Source organism: Fukomys damarensis, unplaced genomic scaffold (assembly GCF_012274545.1).
Source record: "Fukomys damarensis isolate Sample0158 unplaced genomic scaffold, DMR_v1.0_HiC HiC_scaffold_5, whole genome shotgun sequence".
NCBI lineage: Eukaryota > Metazoa > Chordata > Mammalia > Rodentia > Bathyergidae > Fukomys > Fukomys damarensis.
The window spans coordinates 66,431,568-66,443,047 of record NW_022900917.1 but is presented as its reverse complement, the minus strand read 5'-3'; the positions used below and the strand labels follow the sequence as shown (position 1 = coordinate 66,443,047).

General features: G+C 56.4%; 1 protein-coding gene across 10 annotated transcripts in view; it reads right to left on the bottom strand.

The window, feature by feature from the left end:
• Positions 1–2,241: 2,241 nt before the first annotated feature.
• The window catches only part of Oplah (5-oxoprolinase, ATP-hydrolysing), a 25,052-nt gene continuing 15,813 nt past the window's right edge, over positions 2,242–11,480 (bottom strand). For 8 of the 10 annotated variants that reach the window (XM_010630550.3, XM_010630548.3, XM_010630549.2 and 5 more), the window contains exons 2-27: positions 11,182–11,405; positions 10,891–11,082; positions 10,342–10,441; positions 10,138–10,261; positions 9,845–10,040; positions 9,601–9,766; positions 9,367–9,505; positions 9,211–9,278; positions 8,805–9,070; positions 8,544–8,656; positions 8,263–8,433; positions 7,920–8,057; positions 7,692–7,830; positions 7,448–7,560; positions 7,090–7,241; positions 6,302–6,462; positions 6,120–6,221; positions 5,856–6,030; positions 4,249–4,433; positions 3,998–4,144; positions 3,757–3,891; positions 3,457–3,606; positions 3,193–3,350; positions 2,965–3,125; positions 2,717–2,814; positions 2,242–2,423 (exon numbers count right to left, since the gene is read on the bottom strand). In XM_010630550.3, the coding sequence (XP_010628852.1) occupies positions 2,277–2,423; positions 2,717–2,814; positions 2,965–3,125; positions 3,193–3,350; positions 3,457–3,606; positions 3,757–3,891; positions 3,998–4,144; positions 4,249–4,433; positions 5,856–6,030; positions 6,120–6,221; positions 6,302–6,462; positions 7,090–7,241; positions 7,448–7,560; positions 7,692–7,830; positions 7,920–8,057; positions 8,263–8,433; positions 8,544–8,656; positions 8,805–9,070; positions 9,211–9,278; positions 9,367–9,505; positions 9,601–9,766; positions 9,845–10,040; positions 10,138–10,261; positions 10,342–10,441; positions 10,891–11,082; positions 11,182–11,352 (3,867 nt within the window). In that variant the 5' untranslated portion in view covers positions 11,353–11,405 and the 3' untranslated portion in view covers positions 2,242–2,276. Of the gene's footprint in view, positions 2,424–2,716; positions 2,815–2,964; positions 3,126–3,192; positions 3,351–3,456; positions 3,607–3,756; positions 3,892–3,997; positions 4,145–4,248; positions 4,434–5,855; positions 6,031–6,119; positions 6,222–6,301; positions 6,463–7,089; positions 7,242–7,447; positions 7,561–7,691; positions 7,831–7,919; positions 8,058–8,262; positions 8,434–8,543; positions 8,657–8,804; positions 9,071–9,210; positions 9,279–9,366; positions 9,506–9,600; positions 9,767–9,844; positions 10,041–10,137; positions 10,262–10,341; positions 10,496–10,890; positions 11,083–11,181; positions 11,406–11,480 lie in introns of those variants that run through there. The other 2 variants (XM_033760828.1, XM_010630555.2) reach the window with 2 other exon arrangements.

The window sequence follows — 11,480 nt, the reverse complement described above, 5'->3', positions numbered from 1 at the left end:
GGATCCATAGCCACTTGCCCTCTTTCTGCCTTAGCCTCCTGAGTGCTAGGTTACAGGCGTGCACTACTGTCCCCACCTATTAACTGTAATTTCTATATATTACTTGAACCTTATCTCAATAAATAATAATATAAATAAATGTTTGTACCAGGCTGATTGAAAGATGAGTGCTGACTCATAGCCAGAATTAGAAAGGTGGGCATCCTAGGGAAACAAGCAGACACTGCGAGCTGGTAGCAACAGTATTATACTAGAAACCTAGGGAGCCACTGCCAGAGTGCTCAATGAACAGATACTGGTTTCTACTTGGCTGTTATGCCCAGGAGGAGTCATCACAGGGTGGATCCATGTCCCTACCCCCAGGAGAATAGAAGCTCTCAACTTGAGGTAGGATCACAGGGCAACCAATACTATAAACCAGCCTTCGGAGAGACTGTGCAGGGCACTGAGCCGCCTCTATTGATGTTGGGTCTTTGAACTCAGGAGCTAATTCTGAGTGAGGTGGCCAGGGGGACCCTGGGGAGACTGAGGCCCCATCTGACAGGCCTGTATGCTGCTCTTCCTGACCTCCTCAGCTCTGAATGAGCTTCTGAGCTATTAGGCACTCATGGTGTACCCCAGCAGGCTGAGGTGGCTGAGTGTCAGTCAGCCTGCAATGGGTTCAGCTGCTTTTGCTGCTAGGCCACCTCTGCGGTGCTGGGTGTTGTCTGCTGAGCACAGGCACGTGGATTCACTTTCTTTGCTGCCAATGTGTGCCTGCTCCTTGACAGACCAGTGCACATCAGCAACCTGGTACACATAGTCATAGCCTGGGCCCTTACTCCGTGAACTATCAAATGCAGCTAGACATGGCCTGGGGTCCTGGGTGCAGCGCTGATGGCTTGGGTGCCCATGTATCTGGACTTTGCATGCCTGCAAGAGTTGTTTGATCTCCATGCAGCTCAGTGTTGCTTGACATGGGCACATTGCATCTGCAGTTCAGGACCAACTTCAAACTTCTGGGCAGCAGGCTTCTCCTGGTCTCACAATATCCACTGCTACACACTATCCTATGTTGTTTCGGAGGATGTGCTGGCCTCCAAGGGCCTGTTGTCTACTTGGATACAGGTCTTCCCAATCCCCCATCACAGTGTGTCCTAGTGGGAAGGGCATGAGCTTCAGGGCCAAATGGGAAAAGAGAGTTGGGGGCCACTGGTGACACTGGAGGTGCAGCTAGTTATTGTGGATGGGTACTATCATGGGGCTCCTATACCACAAACACGTGAATGTACCAAGTGAAGAGCGTGGAGGAAAGGGTTGCTGGGATATGGCAGCCCTCCCACCTACACTCCTCTCCATGGTAGAAACAGATCTCTGCTTACATCTCTGCTTGCCACCTCTCACACTTTGTTCACTGACCGTAGCACCGCAAGTCCCCAGAAAACCCTTGGAAGGTGTACCGATCAGGACCTAGTTGAGGGCTACGTGTCCAGGATGCAGATGGCCACCCTCAGCTGAGCCCACTGCACACCCCTGCCCCTCAAAAAGGATAAGCCCTTGTGCTACATACAGATGTCACTGCTGCACAACTGGGCCAAGCAGTCTGAGGACAAGAGCCACCAGAGTAGCAAGGCTGTGGCCTTCAGAATACTCCTGGGCAACCTAAATTTCATATTGTTTGTTGACTTAAGGGAGGGTTTTGCATGCAGTTCAGGCTGGCCTTGAACTCACTATGTAGCCCAGGCTGACCTCACAGTGATCTTTCTGCCTTCTGACTTCTTGCTAGATGAGGTGAAGTTCTGGACAAGGCAAGGCAAAGGGCCACTAAGCACTGGGTTTCTCTGCATACCATGTTCAGGAGCCAGTGTAGCACAAACTCTTCAGCTATTTCCAAGCTTCCTGCCAGCTGGCTCCTTGGGCCCTGGGTACTGTGCCTGGTGGGTACTGTGCCTGGAGATGACTCTTTTGTGAAGCTCCTGCTGATTCCTCCCTCCTCAGCCCCTAACAGGGTGGATCCCAAATGTAACCTAAGGATGGTACAGAGGTGAGTGGCATTCTAGGTGCCAAACAAGGGATGCCCTGGCTCCCTGCTCCCCCAGGACCATGAAGCAAGAGAAAGGTTGCCACCTCGACCAGGCAGGAGCATGGCTAAGACCATGGGCTGATGCCTGAACTACGCCACATACCGCAAGTGCCAGACCATAAACCCCAGGCACAGCAGGTGACACAAACCACAGTGCAGAGGCAGCCATACCCAAGAACTGAAAGTCTAAAGTAAATCTTTATTGTGGAGGCCTTCACACAGTCTCCTGGGCCCGGCGGTACTCATAGACACTGCCACGTTCAGGGAAGGCTGGGAATTGGGGGGCCGAGCAGGGAGGTGGGGCAGGGTCTTCTGGGTTCCCATAGCCTCCACCACCGGGGGTGTGAAGGCAGAACACATCCTGTGGAAGAGAGGTCCAAGTTCGGAGTAGGCATGGCCCTGCCCCAACCAAAGCAGTATCTTCCCCTCTGGACCTCAGAAGCCCAGTGAGCAGACCTCTTAAACATCAGAGCCTGCCTGGTGCAGTAGTACACACCTGTAATCTCAGCATTCCGGAGACTGAGGTGGGAGGATCACAGCAAGTTTGGGCAACTTAGTGACTTAGTGAGAACCAGTCTCAAAACAAAGGGCTGGGGAATATAACTCAGTACAAAGGCTGAAGAAGGAAGGGGAAACAGCAGGAGACTCCCTTACCCCAGGGTACACAGTCACTGATGTCTTCCCGCCCAGATTCACTATGCGGCCATCCTTGCGGATCAGCAGGTTTAGGCCACTGGCACCTGGCTCACCCCCTGCAGCAAGAGGCAAGATGAAAGGGTGCCCAGGAAGAAATGGAGTGGGATGGAGAGGTAGGGGGGCCAGGGAGGGTGGACCCAGCAAGGCTGAGCTTGGGACCCGGCTTGGGAGAGGAATAGAGTAGGGGGAAGTGAGGAGCCACCCACCACAGAGGCCATAGGGCCTGAATGCACGGCGCTCAGTCAGCACAGACAGCAGGGCCTCCTCACGAAAAAGCAGCTCACGAACTACACCATCACCACCCCGAAAGTGGCCTTGACCCCCAGAGTCTGGCCTCAGCTCGAAGCGCCGCAGGATGACAGGGTACCTGCACAGATGGGGTCAGTTCAGCCAAATGAATCCCCACACAGTTGCCCACCCCTCACTCTGCTCACCGGCTCTCCAGGATCTCTGGGTCAGTAATGCGAGTGTTAGTCATGTGGCTATGCACACCACTGCGTCCATGCCAGCCGGGTCCTGCACCCGCGCCTCCAGCCACTGTCTCATAGTAGCCCATGTGGGCATTGCCCAGAGTCACGTTGTTCATGCAGCCCTGGCAAGGAAGTGGTCACTGCCCTTGGATGGAGTGGGGCACGCACTTCCTGTGCCACCAGCCAGTCTAGCAGCCCCAGAGCTACATACACCCCACCTGAATGTACCTGGGAAGCTGCACAGGCCCCAAAGGCCCCCAAAATGACATCCACCACACGTTGTGATGTGAGAACATTGCCACCCACTACTGCGGCCTCCGGGGATGGGTCCAGGATGGAGCCTCTAGGAATCACCACACGCACAGGAGCCAGGCAGCCCTGTGTGCAGGTGGGTGGTAGCCAGGCAGTTAGTGCTGGATCCCTCTTGGGTTCCAGCCCCTGAAAAAATTGGTCTCCACCCACTCTTGGTCAGTTTGCTCTGACTTCACCTAGGTGGGGACCACCCACACACACTTCATCCCTACAAACCTGGTTGAGTGGGATGTCATGGCCTACAAGACACCGCAAGCAGTAGATTAGGGCTGACAGTGTTATGGCCCGTGGGGCATTAAGGTTGCCAAACACCTCAGGCCCAGTGCCACTGAAGTCAAATACAGCACTGCCCTGCAAGGCAGAGGGGCAGCAGAGGGGAGAGCTCAGCTTAGCATTCCTGCAGTCGGCAAGGCCCCAGATGCCAACAGGCCCTCCCTGTCTCTCCAACAGGCCTGACCTGTGTCAGGTTGATCTGCACACGGAGGTGGATAGGGGAGCCATCATCCATGTGGTCCTCCGCAGACACCTCCAGAGGCAAGCCCTGGGCCTGCCGGGAGGTCCCAAAGGCCCGTAGCATATCACGGACTGCTAGCTCAGCATTTGCCTTGCAAGGAGAGGGATCAGCTGCAGCTATGCCACTTTTCAGGGTGGCCCAGCTGCCTTGAGACAGGCTCAGTGATGACCCCATGTACCTGTTCCCAAGCCCACCTGAATATGGCCCATGTAGGCCTGCACCACATCCAGACCATACTGCCCGATGAGCTCCCCCACCAGCTGGATGCCCTTTTGGTTGGCTGCCACCTGGGCTCGGAGATCCGATAGGTTGTCGTGCAGGTTCCTAGTTCCGCTACAGCCAGGGATCTTGCCTGGTGCCCGCAAGGCCTCCGTCACCGCTGGATGGACAAAGTGATCATTGATCCTCCCTTCACATCCCAGGCCACCTGTGCCACAGCCACTGCAGCCCCCTGGGTATTGAAAGCTCCCCACCTCCATTAATGACTCAATGTCCTGAACATTTCCACCCTTCTGCTAAGTCTTCTTCCCAATGCCCAGCATAACAGGAGATCCTGGGCAGGGAGCTTTGCCAATGACCTCACTGAAGCTGAAGGTGTCTAGAGGGGCACAGGTTCATCCCTCAACAAATTCCCCTCCCTTGTTTATCCCTCCTTCCTTCTCTAGGCCTCTCTTATCTCTCCCAGGAGAAAAACCACTTCCCTGACATCTTCCACTCGTCCTGCCCTCAGTCACTGCTACCACTGGCCTTCAAAAGAATATCAGGCATCTGCCTGTGCCCCACCCCCATACTGCAGGATTCCCAGATCTGGATGAGGTTCCACTTCCACTCTGGCAAGTAGTGCAGGTTTGGCCCAGGAACCATTTTGTACCTAGGGAAAACTGTCTGCACTCCAGTCTGGGTCATGGTCCTCTGAGGCCCCCAAGCCACTGTGACCCCTGCTCCATGCTTGCACTCTCCCTCCATGATTTACACCCCTGTCCCAGCTCCCAGTAACCAAGGCTGATCTTTTTGTGTTCACTGCACCCAGAGTGGCCTGTGGTTTTTTCACTCCCACTCTCTTCCCTGCCCTCATCACCTCCCCTCACTCTGGGACACCTCTCTGGGTTCCCACATTTGTGACCTCAGCTCAGTCCTGCCTCTTTCTTTTCACAGATGCTCTATGCCAGCTTGGTGCAAAGCCTCCACCCCCGAGTTGCCCAAACTTGATCCTTTCGCAGCCTTCAAACACTGACCTTGAGTTCCCAAGTGTTAACTCCACCCAGTTTGATGCTCAGCATCACTTAGGGCAACTCCACCTGCCACATCAGACAGCTCCTTCCTGGCTTCTAGGTCAATCTAGGACCCCCATCCTCTACAGGTGGATGTGCAGACAGAGCACTACAGGTCCCACTCAAGTCCTTCACAGCCCTGCTGCCCAGGGACTCAGACCCAGGTACAGGCTCAGAAGGCTCTAAGGATCTGTAGCCCCTTACCCTTAGCATTGCTCTCTGCAGCCCCCATTGTGGACTGTAGCAATCACCCAACTTGAAATATGCCCTTCTTCCTCGTACACTCTGCCCTTTGGGTGTCCTGCCCAAGTCTTCCACTATACCAAATCCCAGAAGAACTCTCTGGTCCAGGAATTATAAATTCCTCCAATCATCTCAAAGATGATGTGCAACTGCCCAGTGGGGTTACTACCTGTCTCCCCCAAGCAGGCCAGGGCTGGACTATATCCTAGAGTCAGTCCAGGCTGTTACCAGCAGCAATGATGCATCCCAACCTGCTAAGTCCCCACCATGGTCCCACTCCTACTCACCCTCTTCTTGGAAGACACCCCCTTGGACCAGCTTGAATGACAGAAAGACAGCACCCTCCTGTTGCAATGTGGTTGAGTGGGGGGGCATGGAGCCTGGTGTAATGCCCCCAATATCTGCATGGTGCCCTCGGCTGGCCACATAGAACACAGGCTGTGTCTGACCTGGCCAAAACACCTAGCAGGTAGAAAACAACGGTCAGCTGTGTCAGCTGTATCAGCTGCCTTTGCCTCACCACCAAAAAGTACCCAGGCAGCATGCCTCACCGGTGTGATGACAGTCAGGTCTGGAAGATGGCTGCCCCCTGCACTGGGGTGGTTGCTGAGTAGCACATCACCAGGGTGGAGGTCAGCACCCAAATGCTTGATCTAAAACCAGGAGATATGTACAGTGCGGGGAGGGGGAACAGAGGCAAGGGCAAGTGGGAGATGGGGGAGAGGTACTGCACCTGAAACTGCACAGTCTCCTGCATGGCTCCCAGGTGCACAGGTATGTGGGGGGCATTGGAGACCAGACCCCCATCAGGCCCAAAGAGGGCACAGGAGAAGTCAAGGCGTTCTTTGATGTTGGTAGAAATGGCTGTGCGCTGCAGGATGCGGCCCATCTGTTCTGGGGCACAGAGTAACCAGGCACTTGGTGATCCCACCACCCACAACACAGCCCCAGAAAAGGGAACAACAAGACCCACATGGCCTCCCAGCCATTTTCCCATGTCCTGCGAAAGACCAGGATGGCAGCAGACACACCCTGGCAGTGAAAACTATAGCCTGTGACTCTTGGCCTTTTGTGGAGGACACCAGCTTCCTTTCTAGCCTACCTGCAGCCCCTGACTAGAACCTAGGGTCTCCCCTCCGCCCTCTACCCTGCCTGGAAAACCAAGAACCTAGTTCCTAGGCACAGACACTGACTCCCAAAAGTACCCGGCCTGACCCTGCACAGATGGACTCACTGTAGTGACCTGATTTCTGTTCCTAGATATCTGCAGATCATGAGGGTTCCTACCCTATCTGAACCCTGCTGTTGCAGCAAGTGGTGCCACCCCAAGGCCAAGGCCATTCTGCCCATCCTGTCACCAGCAGGAATCCTTCCCTTCCCCTTGGTCATATTTTCCCTTGACATACACCTCCCAACCCACCACGTGACAAGAGCCAATGCTATCAGCTGCCTCATCTGTACCTACCCTGTCCAGAGCCCCAAGCAGCTGGGCCTGTGGGGAACATAGCAATGGCCACTCACCAGCAATGCTCATGAAGCGGTGTGAGAAGATGGACAACTGGATAGGGTCAAGCTTGGTGCCCACTGTGCTGGGGGCCTCAGCCCCCACAGAGATGCGGATATCCCCTGTCTCAATCACCTCTGCCTGGCAACCCGGCTCCACAAGGATGGTACTAGGGGTAAGCAGTACAACGGGGCTACAAGGAGCCAGCACAGACCCCCTCCCAACCAGGGATCTCACACCCGAGTCAGGGAATACCTCAACAACAGAACTCACAAATACCTCAGACCCCTTTGCAGCCTTAAGCCAGAGAACCCCCTACAAGAGATCCCACAGTTCACCGCTCCAAGGCTCCAGCCAGGCCAAGCCTCAGCCTACCTGTTGTTGTCAATGATGAGGCAGGGCCCCTGAAGCTGGTGCCCATAGCTCAACTCTCCTAGTAGATACACAGGTGTCTCCTGGTAACCCCCCTCGAAGTAGCACTGGGTCACCTGAAGAGTGTATGAGGTGAAACAAGCTCCTAGATCCAGCTTCCCTGTGGCCCCTCAAGAGGGCTTGGCCTCCCCTTCGAAACTTGATTCCATGTCCCACAGATGTGACCAGCACAGACCAGGCAACCAACCTTGTCCAACCGTGGAGGACCAGTCTGGGCTTTGGCAGTATCTTCCAGATGAAGACCACTGCGGCCAGTGCCTCTCACCCGCACGTTGTCAACCACCACAGGCCTCTCGGGGATGACAAAGCCAAACTCTCTCATGTACCTGTAACTCCCCCACCCCAGGTAGCCATCAGGGTAAGGTAGCCAGATCTGCAGGGCACCCACCAGGCTACCAGGATAAGGCTCATGTACCTCTCCACAAAGGCTGCCCCAAAGTCACCCGCCTGAGGTGAGTGGGCTGTGGCTGGATGCTGATGGGCAGAAACCATCAGAGCACAATCAGTGCCCTGGTAGCGAAGGTGCAGGAAGCTCTCAGTGCTAATCTGGGACCTGCAGTGGGAAAAAAGAGGCACTCAACCAGTGCCCCTGAGGACACCCATCCTGCTTTCTCAGGTACTTGGAGTACAGAGATCCTCCTTGTTCACTGCCCTGAAGGACCAGGAAACTTTCCATGTGGAAAGTCGTTGGGCAGTAAATCCGCCAAGACTGTGATAGGGATAATAAGGCCCTTTGCCCAGCAGCCCCAGGATCCCACCTGGGGAAGCCCTGGGCCAGTAGGGTATCCACACACTGCTCTTCCAGATGACTCAGCCTCTGGTCCAGCTGCACAAAGGTCTCAGGCGCATAAGGCAGGGAGCAGGGCTCCTGTGCCTCATGCACCACATCTGCCAGGGCCAGCCCCAGTGCTGACAGCAGCCCACTGTGCCTGAGGGGATGGGGAGGACAGGGTTAGCACAGAGGTGAGGGAGCATCTCCAAAGCCAGCTCCCATAGTTCAGGATATATGCCTTACCAAAGTATCCATGCCCAGACCCACCTGTGAATGTGCACAGCGTCCATGCCCAGCGCCCGGGCAATGGCGCAAGCATGCTGTCCACCAGCTCCCCCGAAGCAGGCCAACACATGGGCTGAGGGATCATGGCCTCGTGCCTGGGGATCCAGTAGGGCTCAGTGACCTCTCCTACTCCACCTGTCCGGCCCCCCACCTCACTCCTGCTGGGCCAACTGAGTGGGAGATATGGGGGAAGGGTAGGGCTCAGCTGGGAAGGCAAGCAAGGATAACTGAAAGTGGGCATACCTGTGTAAGAGCACGGATGGGCCGGCACATGGCCTCGTTGGCCACACGCACAAACCCCATGGCCACCTCTTCCAGGCTCAGAGGGGAGGCCGGGCAGGGCCCGGTGGTCAGGAAGCTGTTGACCTCAGTGGCCACAGCCTCCAGGGCCTTTCGGGAGGCCTCATGAGACAGTGGCTGGTCCTCTCCCGGCCCAAAAATACAGGGGAAGGAGGCAGGCAGCAGGCGACCCAGGACTAGATTAGCATCTGTCACTGTCAAAGGGCCCCCTAGAAGGTGGGCACAGTTTGGGAATGGGCTGGAGGCAGGGGGCCAGAAGTGGGCAGCAGAGATGGGGCTGAAGGGGTGGGGAGGGCAAGGGGGCAGAGTACGGAGGGCAGGGCCCAAGGGGACAGACATGAGCTCTTACCTTTGCGGTAGCAGGCAGGGCCTGGATGGGCACCTGCTGACTCAGGCCCAACCACAAAGAGGCCAGACCTTCGGAGACAGGTGGAGGACTGCAATTGGAAGTGGGGCAGGAAGAAAAGCTGGGGGGTCTTAACCAGGCTAGGGGATAAGAGCTGACCTGAAGAAGAGGCGCGAACCCCCACCAGCTGCCACTGTGTTGATGTCCAGTTGGGGAGCCTGGAGAGTGACACCAGCTGTGCTGGCTTCAAAGATATGCTCAAATTGCCCAGCATAGCGGCTCACATCTGTGGACGTGCCTGGAGTAGAATGGGATGCTGGGAGTTACCCAAAGACCCACATACCTAACTTTGCTCAGCTGGGCCTTTCCCAAACCCCTATTCAGCCTTTATACCTCCCATGTCAAATCCGATGACAGGCTGACCACCCTCTAGCTGGTAGGTGGTGGCTGAGTAGCCAACCACACCTCCGGCAGGTCCAGAAAGCACAGCCCGGGAGCCAGTGAAGGCATCCATGGGTGCCAAGCCGCCATCAGAACGCATGAAGAGCACCTGTACATCCTGTGATGGGGCAGGCAGACAGTGAAGCACTGGGCAGGCGTAGGGCCAGGGTTGGAATGAAGTGTTCAGGAGCCTCACCTTCAGCTGGCCCTGGAAGCCACGGCAAAAGCCCTGAATGTAGCGCTGGATGGTGGGAGTAAGGTAGGCATCTGCACAGGCTGTGTGCCCCCGAGGAACAATGCGCACCATTGGCATAGTCTCCGAAGACAGGGATACATGTGTGAAGCCCAGCTCCCGGGCCAGTGTACCCACCTGCTGCTCATGCTGGGCCCACCTACAGCAAGAACCAATGGGCAATGCACCTCCCACCATGGCCTTGTGCCCCCACCACAGGCCCACAGTCCTCCACCCACAGCATGACCCCCACTCACGTGTAGGAGTGCATAAGCACCACAGCCAGGCTCCGGATTCCCCGGGACAGTAGCCCTTCCAGCTTCCCACGCAGGGACCCCAGGTCCACAGGCTGCTGTACCTCCAGCAGGTCCCCTGTGCGGCCTGCAAGAGCCCACGGACTCGTCAAAGGCTGCCAGGATCTGCCCACTCCCAGACCCCATTGCCAAGGGCAGCACCCCTACCTTTGACAGGTGTACCAGCACCTGGCTCGCTACGATATAGCACCACACGCTCCTCCACCTCCAGTACCTCCTCATACAGCATCTCTGGCATTGACACCGCCTGTGGGCAGGCAGAGGCTCAGGGAGACCCAGGCCTGAGGGTCCTTTCAGGGTCCTGTGTAGGTGGGGCAGTGCAGGCAAGGGAATATGTCCCAACAAGCCAGCAGTCAGGCCCAGGAGACAGTCAGACATGCCCAGCAATGATGACTCAGGGAAAGCATCTGAGAGGAATGTGACCCTGCCCACCCCATGGGCAACTTCCTCTGGACCCAACGTGGGAGTGTGTTCCACACCTAACCATGAATAGGGCTGGCAGGGTCCAGGACAGGGCAGCAGGAGCCCTGAGGGTTAGAGAACACAAGGTCCATCTGGCAGTGACCAGAAACTCCTGTCCACTAGGTGTAGAAGGGGCCCATCAATAAGCCTCCCACCAAATGCCCTCCTCAAGTTGCAGCAATCCTGGGGGTATAAGCCATACCTCCAGCACCCTTATGCTATGGGAGTACTCACCAAATCAAAGAGGTCTGAGCGAGCCTGGGTGCCAATGTGCAGCAGATGTCGGAAACCACGTGTCACCAGCAGGGCTACCCGTTCCCCTTGTCGCTCCAGCAGGGCGTTAGTGGCCACAGTGGTACCCATGCGGATGCTGGCAATGCGACTGGTGTCCAGTGGCCGGTCCCGGGGCAACAGAATGCCCCCTTCCTAGAGATCACATGGTCAGAAGTCAGGTCCTAGAGATCACATGGTCAGAAACCTCAAGTCAGGGTCCCTGCCAGACCGTGCTCCTCTGCCCAGGCCCACCTGTTCCAGGATGCGACGGATACCCTCTGTTGGAGCATCTGCATAGTTGGCAGGGTCTTCCGAGAGCAGCTTCAATACTCGCACACGCCCTCCTGGGCACTGGGCAAAGACATCCGTGAAGGTACCGCCACGGTCAATAGCGAAATGGAAGTGTCCCTCTGGGTTACCCATGACGGTGGGGCTGGCGCCTAGCAGTGGCCCTTCAACTGGTAGTCCTGGGAGAACTGGACAGAAAAGGCTGTCAGCAGGACTGATGGCTGAGCAGGAATCCAGCTGGCCAGCCCAGCACCCCGCCCCAC